This window comes from Pecten maximus, chromosome 3 (genome assembly GCF_902652985.1).
Source record: "Pecten maximus chromosome 3, xPecMax1.1, whole genome shotgun sequence".
Taxonomy (NCBI): Eukaryota; Metazoa; Mollusca; class Bivalvia; order Pectinida; family Pectinidae; genus Pecten; species Pecten maximus.
In genome coordinates this window covers 24,386,904-24,408,210 of record NC_047017.1, presented here as the reverse complement: position 1 = coordinate 24,408,210, position 21,307 = coordinate 24,386,904, and the positions used below count along the sequence as shown (strand labels likewise).

General features: G+C 37.1%; 1 protein-coding gene across 1 annotated transcript; it reads left to right on the top strand.

Annotated features, from left to right (window-relative positions):
* Positions 1 to 3,343: 3,343 nt before the first annotated feature.
* Positions 3,344 to 18,050, top strand: LOC117323662. Its single transcript, XM_033878993.1, has 8 exons — positions 3,344 to 3,480; positions 6,095 to 7,918; positions 8,250 to 8,336; positions 10,995 to 11,116; positions 11,365 to 11,491; positions 11,964 to 12,034; positions 13,401 to 14,376; positions 14,482 to 18,050. Exons 2-7 carry the CDS (start codon positions 6,129 to 6,131, stop codon positions 13,739 to 13,741), a joined length of 2,538 nt encoding a protein of 845 aa, XP_033734884.1. The 5' UTR covers positions 3,344 to 3,480; positions 6,095 to 6,128; the 3' UTR covers positions 13,742 to 14,376; positions 14,482 to 18,050.
* The last annotated feature ends 3,257 nt before the right edge of the window (positions 18,051 to 21,307 follow it).

The following is a 21,307-nucleotide window of genomic DNA, read 5'->3' as shown; positions in this document are numbered from 1 at the left end:
CTATTTGATTGACAAAAGACAAAAAAGAAAAGAAAACCTGACAATTATCTGAAGATTATAATTCATCTTGATCTTTGTGGGGGGAAAATGTAAATGTGCTTCCGTTTAATATTTTCTGATTAGTTCAGTCAGCGATTCACCCACAAGGAGAAGTGTGCAAAGCTTTAGATTTTAATTGTCATGAAATTCTAAACTTTAAAAAAAAAATCTCAAAGTTTGTGTATAGTAACTCTGCTTCATTGTCTTGCCATCAATATGTTCTAATGATAATTGTCTTGACCAAGAACCTGTGACCTGTATTATTCAACCCTTGACCCAGGACAAGGGACCTCTATTATTCTACACTTGACCCAGAATCTGTGACCTGTTTTATTCAACACTTGACCCAGGGCAAGTGGCCTTTATTATTCATTAATTGACCCAGAACCTTAGACCTCTAATATTCAACACTTGACCCAGGATAAGAGGCCTCTATTATTCATTACTTGACCCAAATTGACCCAAGACCAATGACCTCTATCATTCATCACTTGAAAGAGAACACATGTCCTCGTATATCCAACACCTTGCCTATGACCTGTGGACTCTATTATCAACACTTTACCCAGGATCTTAAGCCTCTATTGTCCAACACTTGACTCAGACCTTTAGCCTCTATTGTCCAACACTTGACCTAGGACCTGTGACCTATATTTTCCAACAATTGACCTAGGACCTTTAGCCTCTTTTGTCCAACTCTTGACCCAGGGCAAGTGGCCTCGTTTATTCATTACATGACCTAAATTGACCCAGGACCTCTGACCTGTATTATTCAACTCTTGACCCAGGATAAGAGGCCTCTGTTATTCATTACTTAACCCAGGACCTATGACCTCTATCATTCATCACTTAAAAAAGGACACATGACCTATATCCAACACCTTGCCTATGACCTGTGGACTCTATTATCCAACATTTGACCCAGGATCTTTAGCCTCTATTATCCAACAGTTAACCTAGGACCTGTGACATCCATTATCCAACACTTGACCTGGGACATCCATTATCCAACACTTGACCTGGGACATCCATTATCCAACACTTGACCCAGGACCTGGGACATCCATTATCCAACACTTGACCTAGGACCTGTGACCTCTACCATCCAACATTTGACCCAGGACCTGTGACCTCCATTATCATTCGACCTAGGAACTGTGACCTCTACCATCCAACATTTGACCCAGGACCTGTGACCTCCATTATCGTTCGACCTAGGAACTGTGACCTCTACCATCCAACATTTGACCCAGGACCTGTGACATCTATTATCCAACATTCGACCCAGGACCTGTAGCATCTTGTATCCGAAAAAGTCGTCGTATTTTGTCACTTCTTTTAAAACAGAAATGTATACCACACTCCACGACGGCTCCCTCCCGCCAATTATCAGAGCAGCTAACTACACCGAGCAAAAGAGGGTAAAACCCAACCGGAGATCACACCATCACGGCCAATATAGATTGTTTATTTGGCGTGCCAATGAGGAAATGAAATCGAAGGCATGCTGCGAAATGGAAAGTGAAGTAGGCCAATTGTTATGGCAGGGTCAAGTCAACCATGCCAAAATCTGATCCATTTCCTGTTTAATATTCTGCTTCTTTAAAGCATGCAGTACACAACTTTATAATCAGTATCATTTTATCAGTTGATTTTCCGTTGTGATATGGAGTCGGAACTATGCAATAAAGATTTGAATTGTTATATCTTTTCCCTTACAAAATGGCTCACGAAAGAGGAATCACATTGCCATCGAGAGATTGAATGCAAAATTATTTGCCACTTCAACTATTTCCGTTTTAAATAACATCGCGCGACAACCGAGAAGAAAATCGGGCAAACACTCCATTAGGACATGCGCGTTATCCATCAGCATAAAACACAAGTTGGAAAGTTACTGGCCGTTCTGTACGTTTTAAGAACTCTTTCTTATTACGGTTAATACTATTGTATCAAATATCTTTTCTGCGAGCGAAACGGGTGGGAATAAACCCGGCCAACCTATAAAGATAGAGCGTCTAACTAGCGCATTGGAGAATCCGGAACTGGAATAAGAAAGCTTTTAATATCTGAAGGTATGCATTCATTTTAAAAAAATGTAATCTACTGCAATCTTGCGTCTAAGACTGCACGGTATTAGTTAACTTACACTGTCGTGCGCAAGTGCAGTATTCGTACCACTTTGCTTTCATTGTATGAATTGAAGAGATATTTAGATGAAAAGATACCTCATGAATGATATCTTCTGAAGTTTATACATATCTCCTTTTTTCTTTTTCTTTATAATCTTTTGTGAAATAATGACTAACATAGCTTGCCCGGAAATGTTTATATTTTAATAGCATAATGACAAAAACCAAAACCAAGATTTAAGTTATAAAACCTGAACCTGCCCAGTTGTTAAATCCCTTCGTTCCCCTTCATCATCCGCCTAATATTGAAGGTATACATATGTGTCGGGATTTGTGCCAAATTACACACATTGATCTTCATCACTTAAATATGTGTCTCTTCCCCTAATATCCCATCCTTAATGCCTGCATGGCTGGTTTCGGAAATTTCTCTGTATCTGTATCTTGTACGTCTTCAGAACCCAATTCTGGTATGAATAACGACGGGATTTTTTTTTATTTGTCCGTGTTGTCATTATTCTTCTTCGCTTCTATTTTATTTTATAAATATTTGAAGCAGGGATTTTTTTGGGCCATGTCCCTGATCTAAATAAATCCTGTTATCAATTTATTTTAATCTTGTACATTATCAGCAATTTTGGTAGATAGCCCTGGCAGCCCAAACACCTCCCCACTGAGCAATGTAACTGTGATAATTCTAAAATAAAACTGTTAGGACCTAACACGCCAATACTATAATATCCCGTACAGTGCCAGTTAATTGCAGTGATATGATTTAGAAACCGAATTGATTAAATATATTATGCTGTTTCTTTGTTGCAAGTTTTCGTTTCGTTGTTACTGTGTTTTATACCGATGTTTGACGTAATAACTAATAATAGCTCAACTGAGCTAATTTTTCCATTTTTATGCCATACATATGTAGTCTTTGAAAAACAGCTCATTTTTTAGCGTAACACAGGCTTTTGCTGGCATAATTAGCATCAGTCCTAAAATGTCTTTATAAAATAAAAACTTGGCCCCGACCCTCTAATTTACAATTCACCCTCGGCAACTAATCCGACCGTGTCGTTTGCCTCTATTGTAATTCATATGGCGTGTAGATGAATATTTCCCGCCACGTTGTCATTTTACCGGAAGTACTTGCTCGTGTTATTATGTCACGTGACTCATCAGAACTGTCAGAAAGTTCCTAGGCGAGAGTAGGTCGTCTACTCCTGTCCCAGCATCTCTTCGTTTCGGAGTATAACCAATCACATAAGTCGATTTGTGTTCTGAAGAATTTCTTCACATGCACCGAGCATATATGGTAAATATATAGGTGTTACTGCAAGAAAAATACGTCATTTCATCTTTATAATGGAGGCCTCGGCTTCAAAGGGAGGGGGCTGCTGCTGTTTTAGTGATGGGTGTCCGACGGGAAAAACAATACCAAATTTCCCCTGCGGACAGTCATAACTGATGTCTGTAATGGTTGTTGAGTGACATTTTACGTAGGTATATACTCCGAAGAAATTAAATGCTGGAAACTATAGTCTCCATGGCATGCACGGTTTACCTCCCAAACTACCTGTCTGAGACAGGTTACTCATATTACGGAGCTGCTATAAGCTAGTGAGTGACTGATAATCTTATACTGAAGAGTCAGAGTATTAACATATTATAACAATAACTGACATTGTGTTTGTCTCTGTGGTTCCGTGAACATGTTATCCACTATCCCAAGTTGCCTCAATATTACTTTTTTTCAACATTACTGCAGCTCCCAATTCAATATCTCCTCACCTTGGTTTTGTGTATAGTGGTAGTTAGTTAAAATAGGTGTAGGTACAGGTAAGCTGCCTTCATGACTGCGCTTGTTGCTAGGTATCGTCTGTAATAGGAAGGAGTAATGAAAAATACCCTGCCCGTGCCGGCTTCCAACTAGTGACCTCTCACTCTCATGGCAAACATCCTACCACTAGACTAAAGGGAAGTACCCGCTAGTCTGAGCTTGTAAGATGACCTTGTACTCTCTACTTTTACAGTCGGTATTGGTAGACTCTAGGCCGTGTATGATTATGCAGGATAACTATACATTTTTGTTTATAAACAAATGTCGTTTAGTGACTCATGCAGCTGTATGTTGCTTGGAATAAGATGTGAGTGTTCAGCCCAAGGTCTCAAACTAGTGAAGAGACATGCATACTACTGCTTAGATTAAAGTAAATTTTCCACTAGCATGAGCTAGTAAGGTCACCTTCCATATTATACTCTAACTTTTACACTGACTCGCTCATTCACAAAATTATCATTACCGAAGCCAACCACAATCATGGGCATGGCACCAAATCTATAATAGGAAGTAGAAATGAGAACCCAGTTTATCTGCACACCAGGCCTCAAACTAGTGACCTCTCTCTCTCTCAGTTGACATCCTACAACAAGACTTTATGGAAATTCCTGCTAGCCAGAGCTAGTATAGTCATGATTAAAGGTGACCTAGCTAGCTTCCATGATACTCTCAACTTTTCCACTAACTTCTCCCTCCTTCACAAAGCCATGGCCCCAAATTAAAGACCACCACAATTCTGGTCATTGTACCAGAAAGGAGTAATGAATAATACTCTGCAAACAATGGGCCTCAAATTTACAACTTCTCTCTTGTTGAGCAAACTACATCTAAGAGAAATTCCTGGTAGGCTGAGCTAGTAAGGTAATTTATACTCTGTACTTTTACACCTTACCAAAGGTATTTAAACTAATCTAATAATGTTATGATATAGCAGAGGTTGTGGAAACTATGATACTGACACTGTTGGTAACTTTGCCTTGTGCAAGATAGTACGTTACCCCACTATCCTTCAATCATTTTTATTATCTTAAAACAATTTCATATATAAGTACGACCAGCATCAGGAAAGCCTACTGTGTCAGGCTGAAACTAGGAATATTACGTCCACAGCACAATCTGAAAACATTGCCGAATTCTCCTTTTTGAAGACCATTTCCAAACCAGCTCCCTAAACTTTTCCAGATATTTCAATTTACATACATGGTTGAAAGGTCACAAATCAGTTGATTACCATATTTATTCTAATAAATGTCCCAGAAAGTACATGATATTCTGCAAAGAGGTGATGTTAAATAAAACACAAAATTCCTGACTATTGTTCATCTGGTACATAAATGATGATGATTCACCATACTGGGTCAATATATGATTCAAACATTTAAAACAATTTATCAGGTGTTATCATCTTAAGGTATTTACACACATGCTTGTAAACAGGTAAATAGAATGACACAAGTTTTTGAGTTTATCCACATTTTAGACTACCATCATTCAGATCTAGATGATCATGATAGGCTATTTAACTTTGCTTATTTGTCTTTGCTTATTTGTCTCTGTCCATAAACAATCCATAATATCACTCTTTCTTTAGCAATACTGGAAGGATATTTCTCGAACTAAATTTATAGGTTTCCCATGGTCCCTTCAGTTTTGAGCCTGATTGACAATTTAAACTAAATGACCAAAAAAGAGTCACCTTTGATTTAAGCTGCTGAAATTTTTATCGCCGTTTCATGAGAAGTACTAGAAGGTTATTTTTCAACTTGATATGTAGGTTTTGCATGGATACTTTTAAGACTGATCTCAAAACAAAATGGCTGATTGGCAGCCATCTTGGATTTTAGTTGAAATTTGTTAATGCTATTTCAAAGAAAGTTCTTGATTGATCTTTCCCAGATTTCTTATGTTGGTTACCCCTGTTTCAAAATTATTAAGAAGAAGAGAGGAAAGGTGAGAAAAGGTCTTGTTTTACATAGATCCAATAAAGATCAATTGATTTTTCTGGGAGCTATTATATACATATCAAATATATTGTTTTAGTAGTATTGATTCAAAGGATTTAAATTACACTTAAGTATTTTATTTTCAGTTGCTTGCTAAAGCACGGGGAGGCTTTATGCTTCATGCCAGAAGGTAAGTCTTCTGCTGACTATCTCCGACATGGATCAGGTCCTGCGTCCACCACACCTTGGTCTTTCCATCCTGGCCGCAACTTGGAAGTAACCCCTTGGAGTGGTAATGGCTCCCCCTCCAGGGACTCTAGTTCTGAATTGCCAACACACCAAAACAATGCGCGCATACCTGACCATTATCTAGAATCAGCACCACCCTTGTTCTCAGCTTTGGATTCGGCCAACTTTTACACAAATTTATCATTTGACCAGCTTGATTTAGACGAATCCACATCAGTAACAAGTCCATTTTCCATCCCTATCAGAAGGCGTGATTCAAGTCCAAATTATGGCCTTTCTCCTTCATCTCTCCTTTACAAATACTCCAACATTGCTGGCATGCCAGAAATGGATAACAGAACAGTGTTGTCATCTGTTCATGATGAGGCAAACACAATAAACTCCACAACCACAGCAACAACTCATACATGTAAGAAATCAAGTTGTATTGCAATGTCTGAGCATTCGACCATCAGGAGCCCCGGCCAGGGAGCTGAATGTAACCTGACGTCAGGTTTTCCTATTCATGATCATATAGCACAGATGACAGCCACAAATCCAAGCCAGCCATACAAACCCACATTTACGAAGTCGCCAGGTTTTGACACAGCACACTTTCCAACGGCAGCTGATGCAATATTTCACATGCATGCTTGTGATGACCAGTCATTTGCCGACTCAGTGGACAATCTCACCCTCTTTCAGCATCAAAATTCCAGCATTCAAGATATGGACACTTTAGATACTGCGTACCCACAAAGTGCACTTCGCAAAGTTGCAGAAAATTTTCAATGCGACAAAAACAGCCTTTTCCTTCCAGTACAAAAGAAGCCCGATGAATCTTCCTTCCCTTCAAGTATGAAACAGGATGGTAATTTCCAGCAACCATTTTGTTCCAATGTAGATGATATTGGCTCAAATTATTTTGACAGCTTCTACGACAACCCACAAATGTTTCCTGTAAGTTCTTCTGATTCTGGTACCATCTTTGGACAGCAAGCTATGAAAAAGAATTACTGCTCTGAAACAGACTCGGCCTTGTTGGATGTTTTCTTTCAGGAGGATTCAGATTTGATGTATGATGATAGCAGTCAAGGTTTTTCTATGAAAAACACCATGGATACCTCTGGGTATGAAGATGGTGATGTTGATAAACAGGATGTTTTTCATGGAAACAAAAAGAATGTTAGGTCTGCATTGAATCAGCATGCGTCCCGTCCAACAAAGCTACAGACAGCAGAGTCTACTAAAGTGGTAGCCGAACTGCTGGCAGGACTGCTTGATGATGTTGATGTTCCATACTACATGAATGAAATTGAATCTGGTGTAACAAGCACACCAGATGGGAAAGAGATCTCTTTTCTCTGTGAACCATCTAGTTTGTCAATGACAAACTCATGGATTCCATCAGACGAGAAAAATGGTCAAAGGACAGACAGAAATCAAGATGTTCTGGAACAGGGATTTGAGAACAGGGGCCAGCAGGCAGAGAATAGTGAAATGGTATTCAGCCCTAGTTGTCCAGATTCTAATTCTATTGTATCTTCTATTTCTTCATCATTTCCCTGTCATAATGAAACTTGTGAGAGTTTACACAAGGCTTTGAGGCAGCCACCACCTCCTCCCCCTCCACCACCACCTGAACTACCCCAAATGTCGGTGACAAACATGTCCACTCATCCTCAGGCTGTGGCAGCTAATGTGGAACAGGATAATCTACGAAAGAAGCTGGCCAAGATCATGTAAGTGTTTTTCAATCTCTGGTTTATATTATGCTAATTCCTCTTTTTTAATTCAAAAACAGACTTTTCTGTCAGAGAGGCAAGATTGATACAATTGGGTACTGCTCACCTGACACATTCAACAAAATGTATGTTTACATGTGCCTGTTAATATCAATGTAAAACTCTTCTACTTATGATGTAATTCTGGCCCAAATATACCGATTCATAGACCAAAACTTTCATGAAATAATTGGAAACTCTCTGTAGATGTATTATTTAGTTTTACATGTGTAACCATCAACTGTTGATGCCTATGCTTTAGATATTCTATATTATTGTGTGATTACAGAGAGGAGGGGAGGAATGTTGAGAACAGTCTGACTCTTGTATCACTGCACCACAACCAGGTGATTCCCCTCATACAGGAAGGACCTTGGTAAGTATAATAGTCATAAGTATGCAGCATGATTAGTGTGTTTTCACCGTTTTATATTGATATCTTTACTACAACATAACTAGGTTTATTCACCTTCTTAATGGTACATATCTTTTGACATATATTTCGGGGCATTTCATTAACATATTTCAGGGCACCTATGTTTTTAGCCCACCATCATCAGATGGTGGGCTATTCAAATCGCCCTGCGTCCGTGGTCCGTCGTCCGTCCGTCCGTCCGTCCCTCCGTCCGTCCGTAAACAATTCTTGTTATCGCTAATCCTCAGAAAGTACTGAAGGGATCTTTCTCAAATTTCATATGTGGGTTTCTCTTGGTGCCTAGTTATGCATATTGCATTTTGAGACCAATCGGAAAACAACATGGCCGACAGGCAGCCATCTTGGATTTTGACAATTGAAGTTTGTTATCGCTATTTCTGAGAAAGTGCTGAAGGGATCTTTCTCAAATTTCATATGTAGGTTTCCCTTGGTGCCTAGTTATGCATATTGCATTTTGAGACCAATCGGAAAACAACATGGCCGACAGGCAGCCATCTTGGATTTTGATAATTGAAGTTTGTTATCGCTATTTCTGAGAAAGTACTGAAGGGATCTTTCTCAAATTTCATATGTAGATTCCCCTTGGTGCCTAGTTATGCATATTGCATTTTGAGACCAATCGGAAAACAACATGGCCGACAGGCAGCCATCTTGGATTTTGATAATTGAAGTTTGTTATCGCTATTTCTGAGAAAGTACTGAAGGGATCTTTCTCAAATTTCATATGTAGGTTTCCCTTGGTGCCTAGTTATGCATATTGCATTTTGAGACCAATCGGAAAACAACATGGCCGACAGGCAGCCATCTTGGATTTTGACAATTGAAGTTTGTTATCGCTATTTCTGAGAAAGTACTGAAGGGATCTTTCTCAAATTTGATATGTAGATTCCCCTTGGTGCCTAGTTATGCATATTCCATTTTGAGACCAATCGGAAAATAACATGGCCGACAGGCAGCCATCTTGGATTTTGACAATTGAAGTTTGTTATCGCTATTTCTGAGAAAGTACTGAAGGGATCTTTCTCAAATTTCATATGTAGGTTCCCCTTTGTGCCTAGTTATGCATATTGCATTTTGAGACCTATCGGAAAACAACATGGCCAACAGGCAGCCATCTTGGATTTTGACAATTGAAGTTTGTTATCGCTATTTCTCAGAAAGTACTGAAGGGATCTTTCTCAAACATTTTTGCAAGTTCTCCTTGGTCTGTAGTTCTGCATATTGCATCTAATTCTTGGGACTAATAGGAAAACAACATGGCCGACAGGCAGCCATCTTTGATTTTGACAATTGAAGTTTGTTATCGCTATTTATCAGAAATTGCTGAAGGGATCTTTGTGAAATTTCATTTGTAGGTTGCCCTCTGTGCCTAGTTATGCATATTGGATTTTGAGACCAGTCAGAAAACAACCTGCCCGACAGGCAGCCATCTTGTATTTTGACAATTGAAGTTTGTTATCGCTATTTTACAGAAGGTAATGAAGGGATCTTTCTCAAATTTCATATGTAGGTTCCCCTTGGTCCCTGGTGTTGCATTTTGGGACCAATCCGAAAACAACAGACAGCCATTATCGCTAAATCTTAAATTTTATATATAGGTTCCCCTTGTTTGAAAAGTACTAGAGGGCTGTTTCTGAATTTACACAGATTAGTAAGACTTAGAGGAAGGGAAAAGTAGAGAAAAGATCAATCTGACATGGAACCTATAAAGATCATTCAATGGTGGGCGCCAAGATCCCTCTGGGATCTCTTGTCATTAACATGTTTCAGGGCACCTATCTTTTCACTTGAATATTTCCGGGCACCCTAGCATTTCACTCAAAATAAGATTAATATAAAGGTATAATAACCCTTAAATAGGGTTACTTATGATGTTGAATGAATTTTTACCGATGACCTTGGCAACCTTGTCAACACTTCACTATAAAGTTTTGTATTTAGATCTGTTGCTAAAAAGGTCAAACTTGAATCAAACTTGGTATGTAATTAGATCACAAATAATGGACATCTAAACACAGCCTTAATTTACGGAATATCATCTCCAGAATGTATGGTCCTGTGATTCTAGAAATTAGAGGTGCTGGGAATCTGGTCTTTGAAATTTTGTGTTAAAGCTCATTTTCTTAAAATATCGATGTTATTTTAGGCAAACATGAAATATGGCTTCACTTTAGTATGGATATCTCAACACACCCTACAGAATACATGCATTTTTAAAAGTTTTGTATTGCTATATTTTGAGAAATTTATATAAAATCTAAATTTTTGCTTCTCCAATTGATTTAAAAATTGGAGAATAAGTGATTTGTTTAGCAATGTATCAATATTTACACATGTCTATAATGTAAGCAGTACTAGTGTGCTTCTATACTAACAAGTAGAGTTGTTTTTTTGTGAAAAAATGCTGAAATTTTGGTGAATTTGAATTTTGGAGTTTGCTTAAAACATACAATACTGATAAATCAGGACAGGCCGAGACATTTAGCTGTAATTCTTGTGTTAATATTTATGTTGATTCTGTAGCAATAATTTTGAATTATGACATGCCATACATAAACTACATTTGAGTTATCTGTTGTTGTTTTTTCCCCATTTCAGCTGTGGACTTGTGGCTTTAGCAATGGCAAAAGATTTGATGGAGAAAACTGAGATTTCCTTCGAGGATATTCTAGCAGTTAGCAAAGCCAGAGGATATACAAACAAAGGCGAAATGTTCTCTGGTAGGATAATTCTGTTGAATTTGATAGAATATATTATATTATTTGAAAAAAAATCATTTCAATATAAATTGATGAATTGGTTTATAATCCAGTTGCCTGCTAATTATCCCAACCATACACAATAAATAAATCATTTTCTTGAAAAAATCATATAAAGGTTATTGGGACTACTACCCATTAAAGTGAGATTATATGAAACTTGACAGTAGCATATTATGACCAGTCACCTTTGACATACGTTATTTCAGCCTTTGACATGGGAGCATTGGCAAGAGAGGTGTATGGTTGTGAATGTGAAGTCCTGGACATGGAGACAACGGGATCCAGAGAGCTTCTACTGCGCCACATGGTGGGAGGCAACATTTGTCTTGTTCCGTATCCTTACGTCATCTGTATAGTTGAACACTCATTGATCCGCTCTTTGTTTATATGTTAGAAGTTAGAAATTCACCATCAGGACCCCAAGAGTTGAAATTGACAGCTAAATTTTTGTAGACTTAAAATATATTTCTATTTCTTTTTAATTTTGTCTGTCATGCAACTTTTATTGAGCAGAGCTACATCATAGGAATCAAGAGAGGAAAGTTGAAGCCAAATAAGGCTGTTCATCTATCCAAGGCAATATGCTGTATAACAACTGTCAACATCCTCTGTGCAATATGCCTGTATGCACATTCCAATTGCAATGACTTTTCTGGGATCATAAGTCAACCGACCAGTTTTACTGATTTACAATTATCCATTTTTGGCCCAGTGCTGAACTTTCGCTGCTGTACAGGGTTCTGTAAACATCAAAATGTTTTCATTAATTTTTCCTTTTGCAAGGTATTATCCTTAACTGTCCAAGTTATGATGCAGATGCAAACCATGAACCTTGTATGAAGCAGGGACATAAGGCACATTGGACAATTATCACAGGTACAGTTTATGATAAAGCTTTTACAAGTATACAGTTACAACAAGAAATCACAGATTTATGTAGAAAACTAATGCAGTGAAAGCTCATTTAAGGACGTTTTCAAATTACATTGGCGGGGTGCCAATATTGGCACTTTTTTTTCAGTCCGCTTATTTTTCTCTCTGTGTCTTGTATTTGTCGCTTCAGTAATACGACCACCACGCTATTCCATATTACGACCAGTTTTGACAGTCCCAAAGACCACTAATTAATGTTAATTGACCCCATGATTGTGACCAGTGTGACAATGGTCACACTTCGCTGGTGTACAGTGAGCCGTGAATAGCTTATCACATGTCTGACATTCTTTTATACTCCCTTGCTTGTTTTGACATCTCTTCTCTCTGTTTTCAAGGGCTTGCACAACTAAATATTTTACTATATGTTATTAATGTTATTAATAGTGACTCCATCCCTTCATTCGCTCATTTGAAGTTCAAATGATGGGAAATATATATTGAATTAAAGTTAAATACCTGATAAATGATATTATTATATAGGTTAAATGTCAAATTAGAGCACACAGGCGCTCGAAAGACAATAACCCTGACATTTACAGTGCACTGGGGAATTCCCGCCTTTTTACACCTCAAATCCTACACCTTTGATTTTCCAAATTTCAAGACCCTACTCTTTATTCTCGTATATAGAAGTACCCATTTCATATGTTATGTACTCAGGAAAACAGCTACACACATTAAGAAACACATTTTCTTCAGGGACTTGGTTCAGGGGAAATACCAACTGATTGGCTGATTTAGTTGTGCGAGTCCTTTCAATGGATCAAACTCTGAGAGTTATTTGTCCCCTATCGTTGACACTATGGAGAGACTATAGCTTTCCTCTCCAAAATTTGTCAGTGCTCTAGCAGCTTCATTCCTTGAGGGATTATGAATAATTTACTATCAGACTTCACACAATGATAAAGCACCATAGTATCGCTGACAAGTTTCAGGGCTTTTGGGTCAAGGTCACTTTTTCAGGGGAGGTCAGTAGGGGACATTACCCAGTATGGTTGTTCAACTTTATTTCAGTATTTTAATTCTTAACCTGCGATATCCTCTGTTAGATTTTGACAGATATTATTGAGACTTGGTAGAACTAGCCATAACACATAGCGCTGGTTTCTGAACAGCCTTTTGATTGAACAATTCTTGTTACAGTACATCATAAGACCTTGATACAAGAATCTATGTCACTTTGACATCAATGGGCGGAACTCTTATTTCGTAAGAATATAATTTAATGTAAATTGAACAATGTAAGATGAAAAATGTCCAATTTCATTTTTGTCGAATCATGAAAAGATCCCTTTTTAAATTTCAGGAATTTTGTTTGTTATACGTTCATCTGAGGCTGCCCAGCTTCCGAACGACTTTGTTATAGATGAGAATATACCACAACTGTTCCATGTCCATAGTAAGACTTCCTCAGAAACACTACAACACATACTACGCATGGCTGACCGAGACAACATCCTAGTGTATGGAAGACAAGGCAAAAGTCGTCACACAGGGCTGTGGTCATTAGGGAGACTGCTGACCAGCAATGCCAATCTGCTGGAGGTCAGCTCCCAGAGGGTTGGAGAAAATGTGGAGGAATTTATCCTTCCGGAAAATGGCATTGTTCAAACTCTTTGCAACAAGATTGTTATTTTGTATAAGTGAATATAGTGTTTTTTGTTTTATTTGGTATTTAGTGTGTTGTGTGAGTGAGTGAATTACAGCGAGCACAGCTAGAAAGTGTAGTTTTATCCCTGTGGGGGTAAGGTCAACTCAGACCTGCATGGCTGGTAAACACTGCCTGTTTAGTTTTACCCCTGTAGGTATAAGGTTAACGTGGGTATAAGCTTAACTAGCCATGTATGGCTGGTAAACACTGCCTATTTACCCCTGTAGGGGTAAGCTGAACTCAGCCCTGCGTGGCTGGTGAACTCTACCTTTGTAGTTTTACCCTAGTGAGGATAAGGTTAACTCAGCCCTGCGTGGCTGGTGAACACCACTAGTTTGGTTTTACCCCTGTGGGGGTTTAAGTTAACTCTGCCAGTTTGGTTTTACCCCTGTGGGGGTTTAGGTTAATTCAGCCTTGTGTGACTGGTGAACACGGCTCGTTTGGTTTTACCCCTATGGGGGTTTAGGTTAACTCAGTCCTGCGTGGCTGGTGAACTATGTGTAGTTTTACCCCTGTGGGGCTTTAAGTTAACTCTGCCAGTTTGGTTTTACCCCTGTGGGGGTTTAGGTTAACTCAGCCTTGTGTGACTGGTGAACACTGCTCGTTTGGTTTTACCCCTGTGGGGGTTTAGGTTAACTCTGCCAGTTTGGTTTTACCCCTGTGGGGGTTTAGGTTAACTCAGCCTTGTGTGACTGGTGAACACTGCTCGTTTGGTTTTACCCCTGTGGGGGTTTAGGTTAACTCAGTCCTGTGAGGCTGGTGAACACGGCTTGTTTGGTTTTACCCTAGTGGGGATAAGGTTAACTCGGCCGTATTTGAGATCAGTAATGGTTTTAGCTGCATGATGAACAGGAACTTTGCTCTGTATATAGCTCAAGAATACCCAGTGGAAAATGCTTAATCAAGAAGGTTTTCCAAAAGTGTCACTTGAGTCTTATTTTTCTGTTGTTTTTTCGGCCATTGTTTCCACATCATGTCAGTCCATATATCAGGCGTCTATAACAAAGCCATGTTAAATTGTGTATCCTCATGCAAACACTGTCCATTGCGAACAATTACATGTATTCATAGATTTTGAAAGTATTATTTTTTGAAATTATAAAATTTATAATAATTTTTTTTAAAGTTGTTTACATATTTTTGAAAAGTAGTTGATGAAGTTTAAAGATGAAAATAGAAGTTGCAGAAATAATCATTCATGTTGAGCCAACTCATATTTGAATAATTGAGTGTTAAATATTTGTAATGACCTTAATTGGCAAGGACGCTGTCGGATGCTATTCTGAATCATTCTAGTGTTTTCACGGAATATTAGTTTCATGGACGTTGTTAAAGTTAAGGTGTGTACCCGAGTTGATGTTCTATTAAATTTACTTTTTACTTTGTCTGCATTTCATATACATTTTGTTTACAATCATAGTTGATCGTTAAATAAACAATTATATCTGCTTCATTCTGATGTTAACAGGTTACCAAAGCAGTAATTTCACATTTTTGTGCGGGGCAAAAAAGACAGTTTGATATCTGTATGGGGTAAAAATAGAGATAAGTTTTACATCTATTTGAAATATATTTAAGCAAAGTTGTTATCTTGGAAAGAAGGCTATTTAGTTTCAATATTTTGGTCCATTTTATTTGTGCCTATAAACCATTTGCTGGGCATAATATGTAGTTAACTTACTACAAAAATCCTGTTCATCAGCTTTTGAAGTCAAATGTCAATTAAAATCTAAGTAGGATTATTCTACTGATGCTATTGTGAGTTGTTAATGTTAATATATGTTTCTGCATGATTCTAGTTTGGGTAAAATTTCTCAATTTCCACATTGTAAAATGGGTTTGGCACAAAAATGGGTTTGGCACAAAAAAAGAAAGAATTATCTACCTTTACAGAGCCCTGAATTGTCTATCTAAACTTATTATTTTGTCAAATAACTTAAATTAACCATTGTTGTATCTTTATTATCATCCCTCGTATTAATAATGTTACAGATTCAAGGAATTCAACCCATGCTTATTTCTGTCCTCTATGAACTGGTGATCAATGACTGATCCAATGTGTCACTATTAACTTTACTATATACAGAGAATACTCACTCCTTTTTTTTCTCTGTCATATTATTTTTTCAGTCATTGGCTCCTAATATATCCAGATTTTTCATTTTTTCTTTACAATTGTAACTTTTCCATTTTTTCTTTTTTATTGTTTTTTTGTCACTGATCCAATTTCCTTTCTTTCAAAGAAAATTGTGATGGCTGTTGTATTTATCACCTGTGTGGTAAACAATCTGAATATGGATGTTTATTATGTTTAAAATTTTAAAATGTTAATTTTTTGCGCACAAATCCAAAGTTGAATATATTTATTACTAATATAAATTTAAAAATTAAGTTGATATAGATTTAAAACAGTTATAACTTTTTTTTCAAAGATGACAATTCGTTGTGGTTTGTTGAATTGAAAATGTGTATCGTAACTTCAGGATACTTGGTGGTAAAGTTTATGCAAGAATCACTACATTTAGATGTACTAATACTAGACTTTAAAGATGTTAATGTTGTTAAAGTTTGTATTGGATATTGTTAGTTTTGTTTCTAGATTGTACCTGTTATTGAGTATAAAGTAAATATAATTTGTTGCCTGATTGGACTTTATCAACTCAATTGGGAAAGTTACCATTGATATAGCAAAGAGTACAAATATAGTTTTAACCATTTTGTATTCTGTATGATACTGGCATTGCTACATCTCGGAGAAAATAAACCTATACCAGTATTGTTAGATGGTAAATGGTTGTTGGAAAATGTTATAGATCAGAAAGTTGTTTTTTCCAGATGCTATGTTACAGAACATCATTTGCAGAAGTTGTACGATATGTAGTTTTAGTCATTGATATTTTTTATCCAACGTCTTTAGGTATGTATACCATAGCCTAAAATACATATATCACATTTGTTTTTGATGTAAAGGACGTTCATCTATATGTATACATCACTTATATTCGCCTGCTGTAACTACTATGTGTAGTGAGGGTCATTGTTGGAGACATATTTATGATCACACACTTATATATAATGTGTGTATTTGGGTAATGTTGTATTGGTTTTTGAACTTACACTGTTGTGTATTGTAAATTTTGTAGTTTCTTGTTTTAGTTGTTTGAAAGTAATCCTAGACCTTAACCTGTTTTGCAGTTAGTGATGTGCTTAGTTATTCCATTTGGAAAAAAAAAAAGTTCACTTATTTACGACGATAATGTTTCTGCTTCTGATTTGTTGTTGATATTATCTTAACCATTATATCTACAGTATCTAGTATGGATAAGATTGGTTGATGAAGTGTAGTGCTTTGTTGTTGCTGAACTCTGCTGAGGTTTTGTAATTTTGTACTTTATTAATTAAGTAACACATTTAAGTTCTTCATCACATCCATTTCCTGAAAAAAACCAATTCATTGAAATATTTTCTTCACCTAATTGATAATGAATCATTGCATAATCATGTACTTTGTATATACTACTGCTTCCCAAGGTATGTTCCAACATCAATTTGAAGGGAGTAGTACAATTATGCAGCAATTGATAAAAAAAAAAGCAGCTGTTTTTCATTAATGGTATACTGCAGTGTCCTAGGGAATTTTGGGAAAGTGAATTTTGTTCAGAAAGTCAATTTATTATGTACTGTCTTGACATAAATGTGACACACAACCACGGACACTTTGAACAATAGAACTGTGATGAATAATGAGAATATGGAAGGTAAATAGCTAGTCAAGGTGGATTCAGAGTTTGTTACCGGGTGACTGCATGCCATGAAAAAAAAAGGTTTTTGTAGATGGGATGGTTATAACAACAGTGCTGTTTTAACACCTACCAGTTAATATATGGTTGTATAGTCAGGAGGGGTTCAGATTATAGATGTAAAAGATACAATGATGAGGATTCAAATAGATAATACCTGGTGTGGGTGTAAATGAGGGGGGTTTCAGGTGAAGGGGAGGGAGATCAGGTTGTATCAGAAGGAGAAAATGAAGATGCATAATATTTTGATAAATTTACAGTTTAGTTTTGGGTTTAGACTAAGTTAGTATAAGTTACCGAAGCCTAGTGAAGGGTTTATAGAGGTGTTCAGTGATTATTGGCTTCCGGTAGGAGTTAAGACAAAGAGAGGAGGTTAATATTACTGAGCCTTTAATTCAAGGGCCATATGTAGAGTATGGAATATGTTGCACATAATCAAGAGGCATTTTAAGGATATCTGAATTCAAAGTGTACACAGTATTGTTACAAGTGTTGGGGGGGGGGGGGGGGGGGGGGCAAAAAAAAGGCTGGAGGTTTGTATGAAGCATCCAGAGAAAAGAAGGGGGGGGGGGGCAAAAAGGGTTGTATGGTGTATGGGGGAGACGAATGGGTTGTTAGAGGTGTGGGGTAATTGAAAAGGTATGGACGGGGTTGGATAGGGGGGGGGGGGGGGGGGGGGCGGGCAATGGAAGGCTTGAGGAGGGAGAGGGGGCAACAAAAATAGTTTTAGGTTGTATGAGGTATTGGGAAAAGGTTGTTGTGTTTGGGTGGGCAGAGAAGGGGGGGGGGGGGGGGGGGGATCAAAGGATTTCATGAGTTTGGAGGCAACAAAAAAGTGTTGGGTCTTAGAAAGTGAGGGCATTGAGGAATCCTTGTCTGTAGTCTTAAAAGACATGAGTATGAGGAAAAGAACTCTTTAAATTTTCGGGCTGTGGGAGAGGTATTGTTGCCAAGGTTTGGGATAAAGAATTAAATATTAATATGGGTGGATATGAAATTGGATTCCAATGTTGGGGATTGAGGTTGGATTCGTTGAGTTCACTTCATGCAGCATATTGTGTGTACTTAGTTAAATTTTAATCCAAGTTAAATTTTAATCCAAGGTCTTCCTAAATCTAAATTCTTCTTTTTTTTCCCGTCACTTTGCTTTTTGAAGAGATATACAATTTAACTTCATTATCTCAAATCTGATGGGACCTTGGAAAAGTTAGGCATGCTTCCAAATTTATTTAAAGGTTGACATATGTTTGGTGACATTACTAAATGATAGACAGAAATAGTTTTTTTGTTGTAAATTAACAGTAAACTTTCGTGATATTGGAACTTGAGGATATAGAGAGCAATTGAAAATGGGAAAAAAATTATATACCTGTATTAAACTGAAGGATATTTAAGATGGTTCAAATTATTGAAAATTTTACTAAAAAGATAAAAAAAAAAGGCATTTTGGCTGGGACTAGAAAAACTTTAATGAGGTCTCTCAGTTAGAGTTCAAGATAATGAAATCAAGTTAATTGTATTTAATAAAAAAAAAAAAAAAAAAAACTAAAAGTTGATCATTTGTTTCTTAATATTCTTTTTAATCTTATATGTGCATATGTCATATAAAACAAATATTATCTGTACGATTTTGTTATTTTGATAACCTTTAGTGGTTGTATACTGTATATGCCTCTCTTGACCTCTAAAGTAATATAAAAAATAATTGGTGGATGGTGCAGATCTTAGAAAATCACCAGCTTTGTGTTCCTAGTTTATATTTTATTAATATTTTTTGAAGTTTCAATACATTTCTCTTGCTTATAACTAAATTTGAATTAAATTTTTTCCCCATTTGATTTTATGGATAATATCCCTCAGAAACGTAAAAACCTGTTATTTCTGAATGTTTTCCTTACGTTTGATCGAAAAAGTTCTAAAAAAATTGTTGTTCTGATAAAATCTTTATATTGTCAGCGTAGTTTTTATGGAATGTTCTATGCAATAAAAAAAATATTTTTGGAATTTGAGATTGAAGTCCTGTTATTCATTATGCAATGAATTTGTTTGTTTTTGTTTAACGTCCTATTAACAGCCAGAGTCATTCAAGGACGTGCCTGGTTTTGGAGGTGGAGGAAAGCCGGAGTACTCTTGAGAAAAACCACCGACTTAGGGTCAGTACCAGGCAAATACCCCACTTTGGTTTCGAACTCGCCACCTAGAGGTGGAGGGCTAGTGATAAAGTGTTGGGACACCTTAACCACCTGGCCCTTATGCAATGAAGAGATAGTACTAATACGTAAGATTTGTAGCTGCATTAGCCAGCTCAGCCAGACACGCTATTCAATATTGAATTTCCTTCACCTGGGTGGCAAGGTTGGTCAAATCTTGTTTGCTGTCATCAACAATTAAATTTTGTATTATTACGTTACAGCAGACACCAGGGTTTTAGACTGGAGGTATTGCTTTGCCAATCATGAGGTCATAACTTTTCATTATCTATGAATTGGAAAAGTTAAAACTAAGACAGTTTTAGATTGAAGCTTGTGTTTTGATCCTTAGGTCTGGAGACTAGACACTATAATTGCTCTTAAAACTAACATTTTGTAAATTGATTAAAGAATGAATGCCAATCATATTTAACCAAAATAGGCTCTTTAGACTAGGCCCTCCATGGTAATGGGTCAGTGATATAATTTCCTTATGCTTAAAATTTAATTATAATAATTTAAGTTTTATTTATATCCAAATGCGATATCCAGGGGTAACCAGCAATTCTCAATTTTGATAAGCATGTAATGAAGAGCATTTCATTCTATTATTATAGATCTGACCATGGAACTCTGCTCCCTGTGCCCCTTGGATACGTTAACTAGTTATATATTTTGGGGGACTATACATTTGCATTGTGTCTGTGCATCCTACCACAGTTTATCTATGCCGTTTCCATTTTTGCGGTCCAAAATGTTCGACCACTTGGACCGGTGTTGTTCATTTATGAAATAAAGACGGGCCTGGTGATTTTATATTGTTTTCAGACAAATCTTGACAAAGACTCCCAAGGCCTGTATTAACATTTGTAGGTCCTTCAAGATACTGTATATGTTTGAAATATTGCATTCAAAAACTGACAAACCAGTTTGTCCGCATAAATGAACAGGCCCCTTGTCTGGGCTTTATCTCCTACACTTTGCTGAATCTTCATATTTGGGACCTGAGTGAGGCAGTGTGTTGTGTATAAAAAGTAGGTCAGTATGACAAACTTGAAAGAAAAAGCTTTTCCAAGCGCCATCTCCTACACTACTTGTCTTTGGACCTTCATACTATGTTCATGGGTTCACCTTGATGAAGCAGTCCATCATGTTCCAAAATTAGGTCACTGACCTACTTAAAAGAACAAGAGATCCCAGAGGGATATTGGCGCCCACCATTGAATGATCTTTATAGGTTCCATGTCAGATTGATCTTTTCTCTACTTTTCTCTTCCTCTAAGTGTTACTAATCTGTGTAAATTCAGAAACAGCCCTCTAGTACTATTCAAACAAGGGGAACCTATATATAAAATTTAAGATTTAGCGATAATGGCTGTCTGTCGGCCATGTTGTTTTCGGATTGGTCCCAAAATGCAATACCAGGGACCAAGGGGAACCTACATATGAAATTTGAGAAAAATCCCTTCAGTACCTTCTGTACAATAGCGATAACAAACTTCAATTTTCAAAATACAAGATGGCTGCCTGTCAGCCAGGTTGTTTTCTGACTGGTCTCAAAATCCAATATGCA

What these genes read in the sequence shown, in the direction of transcription:
- LOC117323662 (XM_033878993.1), top strand. Translation starts at nt 6,129, where the DNA reads ATGCCAGAAGGTAAGTCTTCTGCTGACTATCTCCGACATGGATCAGGT. An exon ending in AAGAAGCTGGCCAAGATCAT is followed by an intron (nt 7,919 to 8,249) that starts GTAAGTGTTTTT and finishes GTGTGATTACAG; the next exon opens with AGAGGAGGGGAGGAATGTTG. An exon ending in GGCAACATTTGTCTTGTTCC is followed by an intron (nt 11,492 to 11,963) that starts GTATCCTTACGT and finishes TAACTGTCCAAG; the next exon opens with TTATGATGCAGATGCAAACC.